The sequence below is a fragment of the Alosa alosa genome, chromosome 3, assembly GCF_017589495.1.
Source record: "Alosa alosa isolate M-15738 ecotype Scorff River chromosome 3, AALO_Geno_1.1, whole genome shotgun sequence".
In the NCBI taxonomy this organism is placed as follows: domain Eukaryota; kingdom Metazoa; phylum Chordata; class Actinopteri; order Clupeiformes; family Clupeidae; genus Alosa; species Alosa alosa.
The window spans coordinates 34,537,683-34,558,085 of NC_063191.1; the positions used below are offsets into that span (position 1 = coordinate 34,537,683).

At 41.5% G+C, this 20,403-nt stretch overlaps 1 protein-coding gene across 1 annotated transcript in view; it reads right to left on the reverse strand.

The window, feature by feature from the left end:
* gypc (glycophorin C (Gerbich blood group)) overlaps nt 1–15,172 on the reverse strand; it is a 29,097-nt gene extending 13,925 nt beyond the window's left edge. The window contains 2 exon segments of the mRNA XM_048238945.1: nt 13,147–13,355; nt 14,860–15,172. Coding sequence (XP_048094902.1) covers nt 13,147–13,204 — 58 coding nt within the window. The 5' untranslated portion in view covers nt 13,205–13,355; nt 14,860–15,172.
* Between the last annotated feature and the right edge of the window lie 5,231 nt (nt 15,173–20,403).

Sequence of the window (20,403 nt, forward strand, 5' to 3'; positions counted from 1 at the left end):
TCTAAAAGACAGTTTCCTCAGCGGATATCTACAGGCAACAGTCTACAAAAATGTAGACTGTTTGGGTGAAATGTTTAAATATTTCACCCAAACTGTCTCAGTATTTCACCAGTGCAACTGAAAAAAAAGCATCTCTGCATCCCCCAAGACCACCAGCACTAACCCATATGACCACAAGCAATGACAAGGAGTAAAAAATAAATAATGGCAAAAAAATGGCTTCAAACTCATTCTGATGCCACATCGACTTAGACTTAGGCAAATGGAGTGTCTGACATTGCCAATTGCCAATGGAAATGGTATCACTTAAAACACAGGTACAGACCGGTTAGACAGCTCTAGCGTGAGATCATCATTATTGGTTCTAAAGAAACACATCAGTCGTTCATCACAGAAGAATGTTATGTAGGGTTTTTAACAGAAGGACTCAGAAAGTTTCCTGATATCTCAAGAGCCACTAAATTGCATAATCTTGAAGCACACCTTTAAGGGGCCCGCATACTACCCACACAATGTCCAAACAAACCCCAACATTCTTAAATGGTAGTTGTTGGTGGCAGTCATTAGAATGTTTATATATATATATAACATTCTAATGACTGCAACCAACACAGACTGATGGTGCACACTGACCCAACTGTAGGTGTTTGTTGGAGTTTGTTGGGGTTTGTTGGGGCACTGTGCAAGCACCTTAACACATCTGGGGGGGAATACATAGAAGTAGGCGTACAAGTCAGATTTAGCACTTCATTGCCATACTGGTACTAATCGAAACATTCAGACTAAAATGCACTACAGCATTAAGAAAATACATGATACGCATATATCCATTTACTTATAAACATACCAACCATTAGCATCACCATCAGCTGGTGATTAAGCAATTAAGCAAATCATGAAATGCACACATTAGCTGCGCAATTATATACCGGTAAGCAATCAGTCTGGAGGTCTGATATGATACATTAGTGATATTTAGGAGTTCTGCAATGAACCTTAGAGCTTTCTCTTCTTCTTCTTCTTCTCTCTCTCTCTCACTCTCTCATAGTGAGCTGTCTTTCCAGCTGTTTGTTTCCACGGATACCCCTATAGGAAATGATGTCTTTTAAAATGATTAGTCGTTCAAAGCAGTCTAGTCCTCATTAATACACTGTATCCCTGTTTAAAATATGCACATATATGTATAGAAATATTCCAATTCTTGCAATAAACATAAGCCACTATGTTGCACTCTTCGAATTTGTAACGATATGGCACAGAACTTTTTACCTCAAGCTCCAAAACTGCCTAATTTTTTTTCTGTCTTTTTTTCAACAGAAGCTACTTTCTCCTGAGTTAAAATGATTCCTGCTGAGAATGGCTACAGAAAGGGACCTGCTCCCAAAGTCCTCCCGAATGAATCTCATCCCAGGGAGGAAAGGGTTTCAGGGGTCGAGCCAAGGACTGGGATTCATCTACTCACATTTTTCAAGAGCTTAACAGATGGAGAAAGAGGGAGTGTGTAAAGATGACTTTTTGATTGGGTCATTTTGTGGGAGACATCCATGATCTAAGAACTTGGACTCCCCAGAAAAAAAGATTAACTAACAAAAATGTTGCCACTGTAGAACTGTAGAAATGTTCAATACCTACACAGTTTGCTTTTTGCAAACAATGAAATAATACAATAGACATTACAGACAATTATCTTATTTTGTCATTGCATAGATTTCTTCATCTGAGCATTCCGATTACATCCTGGAGGTTTATTTTTGAGTGGTATCATTAGCAAATATCCTGTGGGCCTATACAACTATATTAATTCATTGAAATTCACATCACATGAATGTTATCAATCAATATGAAATCGATACAGTTTCATTATAAAATGCACAATCTACATCACAAGTCTTTGGAAGTCGGATACCCTAGTCACTTTCCTATATTCTACAAGATCAAGCTGCAGAATTGGCTGACTGATATTCCCATCAAAGCCTGAATACAGCATATTCATATTCCTGAACTTGCATAACATCAAACGACTATGCAGGACATATACTGCAAAGGATGTTATGAGGCTGACTCTGGATTAAGATTATGCACCTGAGGTGCATTTCTGAACGTTAAATTGGCGGCTCAGAAAAAGTCCCCATATGTGTCATATAAATTATCCTCTCAAAAACACAATTACATCACTGGCGTATTCAGTTCAGATGCTGTAACACCTCCTCAATTAAAAACATGATTTCTCATCTCTTCATGTGAAATATCTGTTAAAGCAATATCTTGAGCTCAGTAGTACACCATTTATTTTACCAAAGGACAATAAATGATTTATAGAAGGGGGTCCTTCCTATTTGTCTCTTGGTATACAGTGCTGTTAGATTCAATGGAGTGGCCTCTGCACAGCCTTGAGTGAAACTGTGTGCAGGGCCAAATAAATCAGATACCAACAGGCAAGATTGCCTGAGGTTTAACTCTCTATACCTCTTAGTTAGAGAGGCCCTCTGTTATATGGCCAAGGCTACACAGGCGCCACCCCATCCCCCCTTTAAACTTTTCATACTATCAGACCTTCCCATCAAACAAGTGGATATCAGACTCTAGATTTTTCTAAGCTAGGCAGCAGTCTCTCAAGCTACCAGTCCCTCAGATCAGAAAATAAGGCTAGCGGAACATGTCGAGTGTCAAAGGCAGTTCTTCAGATGTTGTTGTGCATTTGCGATGTTGGCTCAATGGTGTCAAAACATTAATTATGTCTAGCGTTCCACTATTCTGCCTTTGACAAATCCAACAAGTGGTGAAAAGGAGTAATATGTGGCTGTGTTATATAGTTTTTGTGAGAGATGTGAGCGTCAGCTACTGGTTGATGGCTCTTAAATGGAGAGCTTACTGGAACTGCCCACATATACTTTCTTTAGCAGCCATTACATATTTGAGTTTCACTCTGGTCTACAGGACACTTCTGGATATGCACCATTTAATCTTAATTCTATGATCTAGCGTTATGCCTTCTTTCACCCATGACAGTCTTCTGATGAATGTCTGCTGTATCGGCCTTCCATCAACTCTAAGATGTCACAGTCAAGACTCTTTTTGTCTCTGATTCGTCATTGGTGGAATATCCCTGTTTTTTACACTAGTCCATCACAGGTTACAACCCAGTGAAAGCTGTTACTTAACTTGAACTGAAATAGTGAGGATAAAGTTATGTGCAAAGGCAAGTTTCCTCGTTAGACCACAACCTTGTCTATAGATAGTCAGAGAGTTCAGGAGTGAGAGAGGAGGCCACAACCTTTCAATTGCCAGGCTAACCCACAACACAAATAAACTGTGTGTACTGTGTTGATCAGCATTACTCAGCACCTATAGAGTATGTCCTTGAATAGAGAGCTTAAAGGACAGTGCTTGTTTTTGTTGTGTTTTCCATTTAAAGTAGGGACCTCTTCTTCTTTAGCTGTAGGCTCAAATGCATTTTCTTTCTCTATATACATCCATATATTATCCTGGCAAGTGCTTCTGATATTGATTCACATTTGCTTGAATTTCCATGGTCACCAATAAAAAAAGAAAAAAAAAAACTCTTTTCAGTGCAGACATTCATAACTATTGCACTATAATTATGATTATGAAGATTTTGTCACTGTATGGCACTCGCCCTTGTCAAGGTCAGCCTACAATCACAGCGAGCAGGACATCTAATCTTTTATGGCAGGTAAGGTGGAGGAAATGGATTAAGAATCTCTGAAAAAAGTAACAAATGGGAAATTGCAAATGACCCAAAGGTCACCCGGACACTGATATAGTTATTCAGTGACCTAGAAATCAGATTATAGTGCTGGAGGGAAAGAAATATCAAATTGAGAAATAAACCTGCAAGGGTAACAGTTCCTCTGTGAAGATAAGGTTGGGTATCACAGGGACACCCTTGGGTTCTTGAACTGAGCAGTGTGAAGGCATTTCAAACTTTTGATTTTGCATGTGTGAAAAAAAGTTTGAGGAGCCAGTGTGCTAAAGCAGAACTCCTCCATCCTTGTCTTTTACCGTCTCCTGTTCTGTCTTCCTCTGTACAGCTTTATTTTCTGGGTTTCAGATTTAAATGAATGAATGTGATTATTTGACTTTATGGTACTTGGATTAAAAGGAAACACAAGGATGCATGGCAATAGTGTTTTTTAATAGGAAGCTGCTTGGATTCATGAGAGTTAAGCTTACTGCAGATCCTATCTTGAAATCCAGGGCAGATGGCTGCCTTGTACAACACTGTTGTTGTTTTTTTATAAAAAAATACCTCATTAAAGAGACACAGTTAAAGCTAGCATACACTGGCTCTGTGGCAAACTGCAATAGACATTTTGTTCCATTGTTTTTGTATTTGAGGGTCTGGACTCATGGAACAATGTGGCTCAATTGACCAGTGCGTTGACAACACACCCACCACAACAAGCTACTGTCAAGGGCAACACACCCACCACCACAAGCTACTGTCAAGGGCAACACACCCACCACAACAAGCTACTGTCAAGGGCAACACACCCACCACAACAAGCTACTGCCAAGGGCAACACACCCACCACCACAACAAGCTACTGTCAAGGGCAACACACCCACCACCACAAGCTACTGTCAAGGGCAACACACCCACCACAACAAGCTACTGTCAAGGGCAGCACACCCACCACAACAAACTACTGTCAAGGGCAACACACCCACTAGTGCACAAGCCACCCACCACAACAAGCTACTGTCAAGGGCAGCACACCCACCACAACAAGCTACTGTCAAGGGCAACACACCCACCACCACAAGCTACTGTCAAGGGCAACACACCCACTAGTGCACAAGTCACCCACCACAACAAGCTACTGTCAAGGGCAACACACCCACCACAACAAGCTACTGTCAAGGGCAACACACCCACTAGTCAAGGGTCAAGGGCAACACACCCACTAGTGCACAAGTCACCCACCACAACAAGCTACTGTCAAGGGAAACACACCCACTAGTACACAAGTCACTCGGCACAAACAGAAACAAGCAGTTCTGACAGTTCGCTGAAGTGCAGGGGAAAGTCTTTACCAGGTGGTGACATGTACCAGCCCTGCTCGCCAATGGGACCTGATGGGGTCAGCAGAATACAAACGCCCTACATACTCAGGGCTTTGGGCTCATGATGCCCATAAAGTCTGGCCACTCAGAGGGACTGCGGGTTAACGATGTACTGGATCAGCCGGTGAGTGGCTCACCCTTCAGTGGATCCTCCATAGCATGCCTCTCACATTGGCATAAGCTTCTTATACAGTATGTCTTGCACATAAGTGCAGCTCAACACTCCAAACAAGATGCCTAGTACATGGCCTTCCGCCTTTCCCATAAGTGTGGATAAACTCAAAAAGGTCAGAAGTCTTTGACCAAAACTCCAACATGGTCACATTATGCAAAGAACATGCTTACTGTATTTCTACAAGACTGATGTGGATAAAAGATAGCAAAGGAAACCTTCTCTTGTAAAGAGAGTCTACTGTCTCTCACTCTTTACAACATGCCCACCTAACAGGGACAGCTATAGCAGCTATTTGCAGCTCCTTACTGTACATACATTCATGTGTGGAAGTAGGTTGCACTCACAGGTTGCAGAAAGCCAACTCACAGCCTCTCTAGGCCACGGCACTTCCATCTAAACTCGCCTCAGATGAAATAGCTAAACGAGTAACAGAATCTTGTGTAAGCGGAATCAGCCTAGTCCAGCCCTGTCTGTACAAGATAGCAGTGTGGTTTCAGTCACTAGAGACAGAGGTGATTTTAAAATGCAGATGACAGGGGGCTAACACTTTTGCAACCTATCCTGCTGTTAGATTGACGTATTTAAGATGAATGGCATGTTGGAAGTGGCAGGGTTTTATAGAGAGCAGCTGTCTGTGGTTGGCTGTACATTTACATTTGAGAGAAAATCAGCTCTAAGAGCCATTTGATGACGTTTAAGGAAGCTAACCATTCTCTGCACATATCCTAAGGCAGCCCAACTTTTGGGCATATTTCCATAAACTTAACTCCAACTGGGGAGCCTTTTTTCAGAAACCTTGAAAGCTCTACTCAATCAATTTTATGGACATTGCCCTTGGCACATTTGCTAAAATTACTATTTGCAACCTGCAATGACCCCCGCGTAAGGGTATCTTAATTTACCTTCCATTACTGATCTTAGAAAATAGAACCATCATTAATCATGTTGTGGGAAAGGGATAATGGAGGAATACAGTATTTCCTATCAGAAGGTTACTTGTCACAAGAAAGATCACTGCCTTGCACAACATCTCTGCAAAAGGCGGCGACACTAAGGAAAGAGAAGCGCATCATCTTGTATTGTTTCTAACATTCCTTAATGAGAAATCGATCTCAACTGAACTCATTTTAATTAAATCAAGGGTCCGTATTTGCTTTAAATAATATGTGAATGCCTAGCAAAGTCAGTTTGTTACTGTGATGGGTCTTATTAAAATGAGTTACTCCCACAAGGAAAGAACACAGTTAATAGAGATATGATATCATCAAACCGAATCTGTACGGGCCATTTCACTTGCTTTCATTCTGTTATTTGTGTTCAACTAGAGCTTGGGGTGCAGAATGAAATGAATGCACACAGTTCCCAAACGTTTCCTCCTAAGAGGCTGTTTACTTTATAAAACAGCAATGAAATGCTGCTATTGAATGTTATTTGAAAGTAAGGCACACAACAATGTTTAGTGAAGAAAGTTTACATGTTGTGTAAACACTCTAATATCATTACAATAACAATGCACAAACAACGTGTACTTGTTTTGATTGTCACTGTAGGGAAGCTAGCTTCTCAAATGATGTCATTAACATGCCCCTGATAAGGTAAGGGGAATCTTCTGATGCAGATTCAGGTGAATATATCTGACACAAGTCAGTCTCTCCTTTCCATGTTACACTTACAATAACATTCATGGGCCTGTCAGTGTTGTGAAAGAATGTTTTCCTTTTATGGGCTAGGTTGGCCCATAGGATTGCATTGTACAGTATCATATGACCTTACTGAGGAAATGACCCTTATTGTTTTGCTGGCCAAACTCTTTATTTGGCTCCGACCTCTGACTCTTCAGTTTGGTCCCCGTGGCTTTTGTGCTCTATGATAAATTGGAGTTAAAATCGTTGCTCTTGCTCTCAATAGCTTTCCTTCTTACTGAAACTTGGCAGTTTTGCCTCCAGTGTATGTTGCTATGGATGAAAGTGCCTGGCAAACTAACGAGTGCAAATGTATGTAGTCAAGTCAAGGTCACCATCATTTGGTTGCCAGCAAGTAAAATATATTGAATCTTTCCAACACTAAGTATCAACAGTATATACTCAGTTTTGTGTGACTTGCTGAATACCATTCATATATCGCATTCATTTGACTAAATAGAATTATGATCTTGCTGACCTCTTTAGTCAACTTTAGTCAATTCTCAATTCTTGACTCAATTAGTCACACACACACACTAACACACACACACACAGAGGCCCCCAGGTTACATGCTACACAGAGGCCTCTTTCTTAGAGAGACTAACCTTCTATGAAGGAGTAAAGGCATGGCCATTCTTCACCCCTTCTGACTCTGAGCTGCACTGAACACCCCCACACACACACACACACACACACACTCCTTACACCCTACATATCCTTAGCCTGGGGTCTCGTCTGGCTGAGAATTTGAAGCGAAGAACAAATTCTGTTCTCGTATCTCGACAAAACATATGGCCTGGCCCAACCACAGCATCAGAACAGCCTCCTCCACCCCCTGCCTGCTTGTCCCTTTTTCTGTGCTGGTTGTAGGTCCCCTTAGGCCCCCATCTCTGGGACCGAGGCAGTGGGGGTTTGGGTGTGTGTGTGTGTGTGTGTGTGTGTGCGTGTGTGTGTGAGTGTGTGTGTGTGTTTGGGTCGGGGGTCGGGGGTGGGGGTGCATGAGCAGTGGATGAGTCAGTTGGCTAACAACTATGAATTCTTATGACTGAATCAGATGACTGGGCCTGATTGCCTGCAGATGGTGCTTAGCCTCGTGCTCCTCCATGCCTGTTAGCAACAGCCTTCTGAGGAAGACTGATACATCAAAACAAATAAACAACAACACAAACAGCCAGCAAATACACTTGAACTAAGCTAGATTAGCATGAACACGGCTCACTTTTGACTAGATGACTAAATACTGTGTGTGGTTGGACCTCACTGTTGAGGTAATGAAGAGGAAGCCTGTGTGTTATTATCCCATCTACTACAGCTGGGATTCGGAGCAGGAAGTGAGGGATCTTGCAGACCAGAGATAAACTCCCCACATCCAGCGCTGGGTCTCCAGACTTTCTCTTGGCAAATTTCACACATCCTTTTCCCTTCCTCCTCCCCCAAGGGCTGAGAAACAGTTCCAACTCCCAGGATGCAGACCAAGAAAATATTGCACTCCAAGAAAATAATGAACGCAATGTCCCACTCTTATCCACCTTATTCTCCCAACCTCCTTTCTCCTCTTCCAAAGAAGTCTTCTGCTGCCTCTTATGAATGCATATATCAAGTCGCTTCCCTTTTTTTATTTCGCAACCTCTGAGTCTTGTTTGTGCTTTTTTTGGTCTCTGGTATGCACTGTAACATTCAGGGAGGAGAGGAGAGAGAGAGAGCGCTAAACACAGACGGAGTCAGGAGAGGCACATGTTGTGCAGACTCCGACTCTGAACTGGCACTGTGCCAACGGTACACAAGGCAGGCACTTTCCCAACAGTGTTCCATGTTCCATATGTGTTGTGCATGCATTACTTGAAAAGAACTAGCTCCAGTTATGTATGAACAGTGAAGGTAACGATCTCTTGTGAAAAACGTGAACTTGAAGAAGTGAAAATTGAACAATATGAACTATGAATATTGAACAACTTGAAGCTCCATCTACAAGTGTGAACATGCTTAACAAAATATGGGAACAAAACATGGGAACTAAACGTGCATTACGAATATAATCAGTGGGAGCCCTGCTTGTTTCCCTGCAACAAGAAGCTTCCATCTGGGGGTGATGGAAGACAGTGACATACCCTCAGTATGTTTGAAATGTCCAGTCGATTGCGCAATTTGGTCTTAGTTGCAGTCATTGCCGAAAACCCGGCCTCGCATAGATACGTGCTGGGAAACGTTTTCAGCGCTTTTATGGCTATCTCGGGATATTCTACTTTGTTTTTGATCCAAAAACCCGCCAGAGGTTTCCTTCTACACACTCTTTTTCACACTGCAATTTCGATCAACTGCTCTTCCTCCTGCGCTGACAAGTTGTTAGGACTATTTGGGATATTGACAAATGGGTTGCGGACCCACTCATTGGTTTGCCGTGGATCTTTGTTTGGAGGATGGGAAGTAACGCTCAAACTCATTTGAAAGCGCAACAAGGTGATCGCGCACCAGCTGCGAGAGAAAGGGCCCTGCCTCAGTCTCTCCCAAAAACCCCACTACTGTTTGGAACATATCAAATACACCCCGGTCCACTCGTCGTCCCCACAAATCAAGCTTGGCTTTAAATGCAGCGACTTTATCTGCCAGTTTAAAGACAGTCGTCATTCTCCCCTGGAGTGACAGGTTGAGGTCATTAAGCAACCCGAATATTTCACACAGGTAAGCGAGTTTTGACACCCAGTCCTCATCATAAAATGTGCAGCTAACGGTGACTTTTTTTCTGTAAGAAATCTCTGCAGCGGCTCTCGCAACTCAAACACTCTGGCCAGTGACCTGCTAAAGATGCTTGTTTTTTGTTGCTCATTCTAGCAGTTTAGCTAACTTCGTGTGACACTACAGTTCGCCAAGAACTGATCAAGTAAAGTGAGCTGACCTGAGGCTGCGCAGCGCTGAAGGCAATATGTGAAAGTGTTGAAGGCGGGACAGACAGACGTAAGAAAATAGACCTTGCAAAATGCAAACATGCGTGCAATCAAACAACTGCATATAGGCCTAAGCCATGTAAAAACGTGACATTATTGCGAATTAAATTTAGTTTAGTTTGCATGCATTTTTTTAAACTCATGTCGTAGGATACGGCCCAGTTAGGAATGTCCTGCGGCCCGGTGGTTGGGGACCGCTGCTGTAGATGACTGCTTATGTGCTGTAGATGAGTGCTTACGTGCTGTAGATGAGTGCTTATGTGCTGTATCTTGTATTGTGGCCTGTACTATACAACTAGAGCCCTGAACCTGTAGACGAGTGCTTACGTGCTGTAGATGAGTGCTTACGGGCTGTAGATGAGTGCTTATGTGCTGTAGATGAGTGCTTATGTGCTGTATCTTGTATTGTGGCCGGTACTATACAACTAGAGTAACACCAACATCATTTCATGGATTTTCTGTTATGTTGTGTTATGGCCTTCGCTGGATACATACAGGCATCTATTGAAATATCCTGGTGTTCTGCTGATAACACAGTAGTCCATGAACTCATATTAGGAGTCGCATTATTGATACTGGCATTGACATTATTATTATGGACATATTACAGTCTCTGCTCATTTTCCATCAGCAATAGCATGAAGGAAAACCCCATTTACTCTCAAAGTTCTGTATTCTCTAGGGACATGTAAATAGGTTGATGCAACATGCGGTGTCAGTGCACCCATAGGTTGCAGAGAAAATATAATCAACCTCTCAGAGCAGGCAATCATCATTTAACAGCAACATCAAATCTGATTTTTGCCCATACCCACCAGGGACACCAACTGTGAAGTGTATGGTAAATATTATCCTTGCATAACAAATGCTATGCAAATACACACCATGCTCTTACCCCCTGAATGTTTCACATCACAAAATGTAAACAAGCCTTTTAAGTTAGGAATGATATATTCTGTTATTTTCACCTCATTCTTATAATGGCTCCACAAGCAGTGAGAGTGTTCTCTAAATTGGGGGTCTCGTATTCGTGCCACGTTCGTGTCCACAACGAGTGCTTATTAGCTTTCAACATTCTTTGAACTGTTTTGGCGGATTTTTATGCCACATCCCAGTTTATAATAATATTGTTTCCCTTTGGTGTTGAAGCGCTGCTTATCTGTTTTCCCAAGCCTCTGGTCACAGGACAGAGGCAAAATCAGCGAGGTTCAATGGAAAACAACAGCAGGAAACAGAGCTGACCCACACTCTGTTTGTTATTCCTTTGTGTTGGCAGGACAGTTTTGTGTGCATTTAAATGTTTTTGTAGAGGACACAGTTTCAGCCATGCGATTCACACTCCGACTCCAATAGACCAGCACACACTTTGTGATTCGACAGAGATTTGGCTCACCTAATTTAGCTCCCTTGCTATACTATTAAAATAATATATTAATATAATATTAAAATAATATATAAAATTAGATATTGAGACATTGAGTACACAAACCATATATATTTGCAGCTGTACAGCAGCCATGTTAGATGATCGTATATTGAAACAAACAGCTCCTATCTTATTACATTCCATTACATTTAGCAGACACTTCTTGACCAAAGTGACTTACATGTCAGCTATATTACAAGGGATCACATTGTCCCTGGAGCAACTTGGGGTTAAGTGCCTTTCTCAAGGGCACAACGGTAGAAGCCGGGAATTGAACCGACAACTTTCAGGCTACAGCACGCTAGCCCAGCTCCTTAACCACTACACTACCACCGCCCCACTACCACTACGTACCACTACCTTATAATGTGTGTGTTTGGCCCCCAATGGGGCAATTTGTGGGGACAAAATAAAGTAACTTGAACTTGATGTATAATGTATTATGTATGACATAAACTTTATTGACATAAACTTGATTTTGAATAGTAATTTGTTATTTGCCTGAAGAAGAGCACAGAGCACAGGGTTGGTGTGTGCGGGGTGGCTGAAGTGTTCCATAAGTGTTTTGGCTTTGTCTGCTGTGTTCTTATTATTGTCACAGCTGGTGGCGGCTGGGCCGGCCTCAAACGCATTCAGCTGTGTTCTCTCAGAGCTCTGCTGCATTGTTTGCCTCCTGTCACCGAGGCCTACTCGACGCATGTCATCTCACCCATGCCACCAACGCGTGTCACGCTCATCGCCTTGCTTAATGTTTAGGCGCCGAAAAGTAAACAGTCAACATGACGCACACCGTCTGACCACCTGTCCTCTGCTGAATTATCAAGAAAGCCACAAACAAGCCACAAACAAAGCAGACGCTGAACAAATGCAGTTTCTTTTTGTCATAATGTTGCAGTAGTTATTATTATGATTAGCAACTTCATCAGAAAAATTGTTTTGGGATGGTGTAAGCCAGGTGTAGAAAGGCTTCCCCATATCATATCAAGATACACCTTCAAATATGGTCTGTCATGACGGTAAATGGCCCTAGAAAAAATGTAATAATGCCACTGACAGCTGTTCTTCATATTGACATTGATACAAATTAGATAATGGAATTATATCAAATGCCACTGTAAGCCGAGAGCAGTCTCGAGATTAAATGAACAGCCTGAATATGAGATGTATTCATTTACAGTGATGCATAGGCTGGAAGAATGCATTTTCTCATTCTTCACATTTTAATAATGGCAACAGTTTCCAAAACTGAAATTAATCATTTGTATTTGCCAGGTTGGTCGATGACACTATTACACCGCACCATATTCATCTGGGGGCCTCTCTGTTTGATTTAATTGAAGTGTGTGTTGATTGTTTGTGTGTGTGTGTGTGTGTGTGTGGGGGGGGGGGTTGGGGGCTGTACTTATATGGCAATTAATCTATATCCAGATAGATTTCCAAATTGTTATGGATATTACCAAGAACCTTATCAGGCTAATTCAGTAAAGAGCATTCATTGCAACGGCATGGTCAGTATTATGATATTGGCTGTGAATTGTTTGTCAGTGTGTCTGTGCCTTGTGCACACATGCACATGTGATTGCCCTCCCCAGTCATATTTTTGCATTATTGCCCCATGGACCAGTACACCTGAAGTATGCACAGGCGCTGACAACTCATGCATAGAAAACCTAAGAGCTATAGAATAATGTCTCCGCTGTGCTCTTTTGGAGATGGAATAACAATGACTCTGCACTTCTAAATATCAACTCTATGTACGTGGCACCTTCTCAGTGTATTAAAAAAAAAAAGATTATTTATAGGTGCACTGTGGGGAACTGCGGCCAACTCACCTGTGTTTGTGACCTGGGTCTGGTCAGTTACATTGAGTTCCCCTGTAGTGGAGTCCATGCTGCTGGAGTTGCAGGGCTTCCCGGGATCGGATTGAGAGGGACAGCTGACAGGAGCGAAAGTATCCGGAGGCTGTGAGTACTCCTGGGGGAGGAGAGGGGGGAGTGGGGGGTGGAGGGATTGCAATGCTGTCCCCTTTGGTTTCAGCTTTCTATGGGAAAGAGAAGGAGATGGAGAATATGGTCGTAGAAGTTGTTATTATGTCAGTGTTACAGTATCTAGGTTATATACATAGATAAAAAAAATAGGATAAATAACAGTTGTGCAATCCAACTCTCAAAAGAAAAGGTCTGAGACCTCTGAGGCCTGACACTGAATGAAAGGTGTAAAAGGTATAACAGTCTATTATTGGTCTAAAATAGGACATATATCTTGAATATTAATTTATTAAACATTTTACAGGACAATCGCAAAGTCAATAGTGATTACATTATTTCCTCTCTAAGTTTAATACTGTAAGAATTAACTATGTGAATTCTAATCAACTATATAATTAGGCCATAAGATGTTTCACCAGGAGAGTTGCATGCTTGTTGTGTTTTGAAAGCCCTTACTCTTAAGTTACAGCGCTTGTGAAATTAGCTTAGATAACTCATTCAAACCCCTTTGAGCTTTACCTTAATTTTGCCCTCCTTGTTGTTTTAAGGTATAGTTTAAATAGCTAAGCACTTCTGTCCCATCTGAGCGTTGTGGGAAATGAACTCTGCTGGCCTCTCCCACAACAAACACAGGAAAAGGAAGCCGATGTGGAGCTTTATCGAGGCCCAGCAGTCCTGCACACGCCAAACTCCCGAGGACTGGTTTCGATTAGTCTCAAGAAACTGACATCAGCCTGATTCCTGGAGACAGATTCATCCCCTCCGATTTCCCCTCTTGCTTAGCCCCATTGTCTTGTGTCTTATCAGACAGTTAAGACGAAAGATCAGCAACACTTCAAGCTCTTCTTTACCGATTTCATAAGACCAATACCACACATACCTAAGCACATCTGTAGCTCATCTTTGTGTCACCGGCTTTGCCAGAGAAAACCTGTTGCTCTCTCTCTCTCTCGCACTTCAGATGCCAAATAAAATAGGCTGGCCAAAGAGAAAGGAATATACATAAATAGGTCTATAAATGGAAGCACTTTGCACACGTGTGGTTGTCACATTATTTTGACAGTGACTGTAAGTTGCTCTGGTTTTGCAGTGACACAATAAGAAGTGATTGTGTGTGCATGCTAATCAGCTCTAATGTGAAAAGACACTTTTGCCGTCTGATAGATGACTGACACAGATGTTCCGTGATTTAGTCCACTTTAGCACTGTGATATCTGTTCCATTGTTCATTAAGCATGCAACTTTTGTACAAATGGGAAAATGTTCCTCTTGAACATTTCAACATGTACTGTATGCAAGAGTATATTAGTAGCTAGCTGTTGGTGCAGAGGAGTTTTGAGTTTTGCACAAAACTTTTACCCTTTTGAGACTTTTTAGGTGATGAACTTAAGCCACTCAAGACAAACATGTTTTTGTGCTCTTATTTTCAAGTTTCAGTTGTGGCTGTCAGGGCATTTCCTGCCAAGCATGTATGCACATCTTGAGTACTCTGGCTCCACACAGACCTGTTTACAAAGTTCTAAAAGTGAAGTTGCCAAAGAGAAGGAGCTCACTTACCCGACGTTCCTGAGTCTCAGAAAGAGATAGCTAGAGAGAGAGAGACTTCAGCTTCACTTTAGTTTCCCTTGGATGTCACTCTCTTCTATGTCATATTCCACGTTGAGAGAAAGCCCCCTGGACATAGTCCACATTCAGCGTAGGCAGCAGCTTGCTTTGTGGTTAAAAAAAACCAGACTGACACATAAAAGCGAGCAGAACTAGAGTAATTTCCCCATTAGTTTTGCATGTATGGAGAGGAGTAGATCTGTTGCACGTGAACTTTCGCTTGGCACCTCCCCCTCCCCTCGGTCGGTGTATCCCCTTGCTGGAGATCTCCTCTGTCCCTCTAATGGTAATCCCCTCCCCTCGGTCGGCAGAAAAAAAAAAAATATCCCACAGCTGTTGCACTGGGAAGCGCGCAGAAGGGGAGGAGGAAAAGAAGAGAGAAGAAAGTAGTAGAGAGAGAAGAAAGGAAGCAGAAGGGAAGAAAGAAGTAGAGAGAGAAGAAAGGGAGCAGAAGGGAAGAAAGTAGTAGAGAGAGAAGAAAGGGAGCAGAAGGGAAGAAAGAAGTAGAGAGAGAAGAAAGGAAGCAGAAGGGAAGAAAGTAGTAGAGAGAGAAGAAAGGAAGCAGAAGGGAAGAAAGTAGGCTTGCGTCTCCTCACACTGTTTCATGCTGTTTTGGGTGTTTGTGCGTGGAACTGAAACAAGAGACTGTTTCTGAGACAAAGCCATGTGTAGAGTGGACACACAGACCACACACAGTTGTGAGAGTCAAGATTGCAACACTTCACAGTGCTTCTGTGGTTCTGAATGTATTTACCGTATGTCCAATTCTTGAAAGGGGGTCCAGTACCTACATAACTGTTCATAGTATACATAAAAAGTTATTATCTGACACACTACACTCTAGGGCTTGGATAGTGTATCCTTTGTTTGTTAATGAGTACCATTATTGTTGCAGACAATGTAATGAGTTTCAAAATCCCACCGCTATAATGTTTTTTGTATGTCATCAGCATTACATAAATCTGTCATACCAAACATAACACACCATACCAATTCAGACAGTGACGGAGAATGACAACAGAAACTTGTACAAAAGGTGTGCAGCAGTAGAGTCCATTTGGAATCTGTGTAAACTGTATATTTACTGTCTGTTTATATGTCTATCAGTTGTCATGAGTCCATGTTGCCCTGACTTTAGGCATACAGTCAGGATCCGTCCAAAAAGATGGCATCAGTAATTCCTTTCTTGTTTGCTGTGATGTCCAACCATAAACTCCACAGCTAAATTTAGACACGAAGGACACATATTGGTTCTGCCAAATCCAGTTTGGTTGCAGTGAGGGCATAGATTAATGTCCACCAAGCACCACCCTTCTCCCCTGCCTGCATAGCTTGACTGATTTCAGTAGACATGACCGTGTGATGGGGGTGACGTGTGTAAGAGATCAATGACAGTGGAAGGGAAATAATCTTCTCACAGCACGTCAGTGTTTCTCTATCAGTGTTAGTGCTACCGCAAAGTGGCTATTGTATTTGTCTCATGTGTGGCATTTTGTTATGGTTCAGTGGTTTAGAATTCAATATAACAGCAGTGAATATTTGAGTCTGTGTAGTTTCTGCTTTGTGCAAAACACAGCTTTTTTCACCAATTACAAATACAATTTATAATTAATTTCTGGGTTTTTGCATGTTCTATCCCATAAAATAAAAATTCTGTGGACGAAGTGATTTGTTTCAACATCTAACCATGATTATTTTGGGGGTTTGTTTGTCAAATATAAAACTGTCTCATGTTGAAATCACATTGATTCGTTCATCCATATTTCAACGAAACAGGATTCCTCTCCATATACAGTAAGAAAGTGAACTGCTCAACATCTAGATAACATGTTTCACTTCTAGATGATATCATTTGTAAAAAAAGAAGTCAAAACAGTAGTGAGTGCTGCACCATAATTAGCACTGTGTATTTTACCAGCTCATTAAATATCAGTGTAGGCCTGATCATCACATGTATTGGAAATGTTTACATGGAACTGATGTCTGTCAGGTCTCTCTTCATGGCTGCCACAGCCCAAAAATAGAACTTTGTGATGACAGCGATTTATGTCCTCATTGAGAATGCATGTCACACCGGGTGTGCCAATTGTTCTGGGTTTTTGTGTATAATTGATTGACTGTGCTGTAAATTAAGTTTGCCTAACAGGAAGGAGAATGGTTTTTTAATTGCCTCCATTTTCCTTTTAAAAATGGTGTGACTGTTGGCTGTCAGGAGGTGCAGATGCTAAACAAACTGCTGCCATTTCTTCTTTCAGCCGCCAGGTGCTGTCTCACTGTCATGGCTTGGGTGGCGTCCTCTCTGTGAAACGAGACATGAAATAAGGACTTTTTTTTCCCGTGAAGTGTTCGTAAATTTCTGACTGTGCCCCCCAGGTACTTCTAGCTTTAGAACTTAACAAGGCTTATTAACAATGAACTGTCAAGACATTCCACACCATCCAGGCTGTGTGCTGTGTACTGTATCTACACCACTGCTCATACACAGCATTCCACACCATCCAGGCTGTGTGCTATGTATATCTACTCCACTGCTCATACACAGCATGAGCACCAGAAGCCTCCCCAGAGCCACGTGAAAACAAAACAATAACATCAGTCTGAGCTGAACTATATTTAAAACACTACACCCCACCACGAACAACAACAACAACAACCTGCCCTTTGATACCAGCCCTGAGTTTGATTGATATCAGCGAGGCATCCCACCCCACCACAGCTACAGGTATGAGGTGATTTGTGCTGGGCTATTGACGCCAGATGTGCATAATCCATTAGCTCGATGGCAGCTTTGTGTAATTACGCAAAACCAGAACAATGCTGGCGGAGCTGAGCTGGGCAGGCCCAGGCAGGCCGTGATTGGCCTCCTCAACGGAGATCCCGGTCTCAACACACACAGACAGAAATCAATTGGGAGGTAAATTGTGCAAACAAAATCCATTAGTACCTCTCGGCTACAAGATGTTAATTATATCAGATGCCACAGGCTTTAATTGAAATTACTAGCATTATGGACTAGGAGCCAAAGGACACAGTTTCTATTGAGAGAGAGAGAGAGAGGATGAGAAAGAGGGAGGGGATGAGAAAGAGATAGCATATGTTCTATGTGAGCTGTAAAGCCACTGTGAATAATAATGTTTACTGAGTAATTTACTAGACTAATGCCTTTTCCCATTTCTGTACCAGGAATCACAAATCCACTGGGTTGGGGACACATTCATATGCTTACCGATGTTTATGCATACGTGTGTGCAAAGTCAAGTTAGTTCTTACTTTCTGTGGAGATTGAGCTGCCATTCGGGAGAAAAGGTAACTTGATTATGACTGACAGTCTAACATCAGATAAACACCAGAGAAATGCGCATACTGGTAAATACAACTTCAAACAATAGATGATTTGACAGAGAACAGTAAGTGCCATGCGATGAGACTCCAGTATCTGCACTCATGTTTAATACTTAATATGTTTTAAACATGTATTTGTTGTGTCCAGATCACATGACCAAGTTGATGGGAAAAAGATGTAAAGTTAGATCATGTGCCTGACAATAGTCTCAGAATCGATCACTTTTCCTCATCTTTAGTCATGGATGTTGACTAAGAAGGGCTAGACTACTATGCCTGGCTGATGTCTGCTCAGTTAGCCAACTCTGTGTGTGTGTTTGTGTACTAGGGTATGTGTGTGTGTGTGTGTGTTTGTGTGTGTGTTTGTTTGTGTGTTTTTGTTTGTGTGTGTGTGCGTGCGTGTGTGCACCTGCTGTGCCGTAGAGTCACCTGAAAAGTCCTGTGAGGAGTTCATGAACATGTATCCTTGTGTCCATTCAGGCAGCACATTGAGTAATGCTGGATACAGGCATGCATCAGGCATATGCGTATGACACAGTGTTGGTGTGGCTCGTTCCTGACCATCTGCGTCCCTGATGAGGTGCACCATCGGGACCTCAGGGGCCTTCCCCCCTCTGATGACATATTACCCAGAGCTTAGACCTAGCGTGGCTAGTGTCCTTGAGTGGCTCTCCAACTCTCTGTTGTGCCTGCCTGCCTGCCCTTGGGAATGTGTTTGTCCTCATCTAAAATGGATGCCACAGTCTCCGTGAGGGATGCAGACCACTGTGTTTATATGTGTTATATATATATATATATATATATATATATATATATGTGGGTCAGTGACATATAAGGTTTGGTAAGATGATCAATTCAAAAATAAAACTTTAAAACAAAACATGCATGAGGTTTGTTAAAGTGTATAATTTGTATTTCTGTTGTATTCATATTATTTAATATGACGTTTAAACTATTTTATTAGCAAAAGATAGAACTGACAGCCTGTAAATTGTCAAATGGTGTAACCACATAAAATGACAAATATCTAATATTTCACACCTCCTAGAGTTCATGCAGATGCTTTCATGAAATTAGTAGTTTATTTAGTAACATCCTATGAGAATATGTTTTTTTTTACATTTATTTCTAAATTTAAATTATATGGGGTTTTCATTGTACTGAGCAAGACCATATGCTGTAAACATCTTGTTTTATGTCTAATCTTTGACCATTTAAGTAAAAATGGTTTAAACAGCCATTATTACAGTGTAGTAGGGTATTAAATAAATATCCATATTAACTTTTTTGTACAATATTAGTCTTTTAGACAAAATACTGGTTACACCAATTGACATAAATCAGTTACACCAACTGACCATAAAACGTCTATAGCAATAGGACAAGAAATTGACACAGAAAATAGGCATCAAAGTAAACTGAATTGGATATTTTCATATATATATTCATGTCATTCATCATACTCCATATCAAAAATAATTTTATAACATAAATGAAGAAACAGGATTAACTTGTGTTCCATTTAACTTCAGTTCAGTTCTCATACGATTTCAGTCTAGTAGGGGGGCATATGTGTCTAATTTGGGGGCCTGTGGGATTCACATGTTAATTTTTGTATATATTTTGTATATATTATTGAGTATTATATCTTTGTTCTAGGGGTTCTTAAGAGTAAAAAAAAACATGGTCAAATATGGTGTTTTGTCCATAAACCTCACATTGCTGGTATTAAAGCATAGGGTTTGGTGCCTACAAGGTGTGCAAAAGTGGGCCACATAAACAATACAACATTTTTAGGCTGATGATTGATCTCTTTAACAAGAAATTGTGCCTAAAATTCTCGAAATTGTCCGCTAAAAAAATAATACTTCAACATCAATACAATCAATTCATGCCTATTAGTGTGCTTGAGTGTAGGCCTAGCCTGCTCTGTCAGTTCTTGTCTACACCCATTCAGAGCACAAAGTGCAGAGATCTCTGTTAAATCAAGTTTAATAGACTTAATAGACTTTTACATAGTACCAGCTGAAGTCTGTAAGGCCTTCCGTAGCTTATGTAAGTGTGATGAAAAGAAAGGGTAAAGGATCAGCTAGACAAACAGACAGGTGTGTGTGTGTGTGTGTGTAAGAGAGAAAGAGAAAGAGAGACACTAAG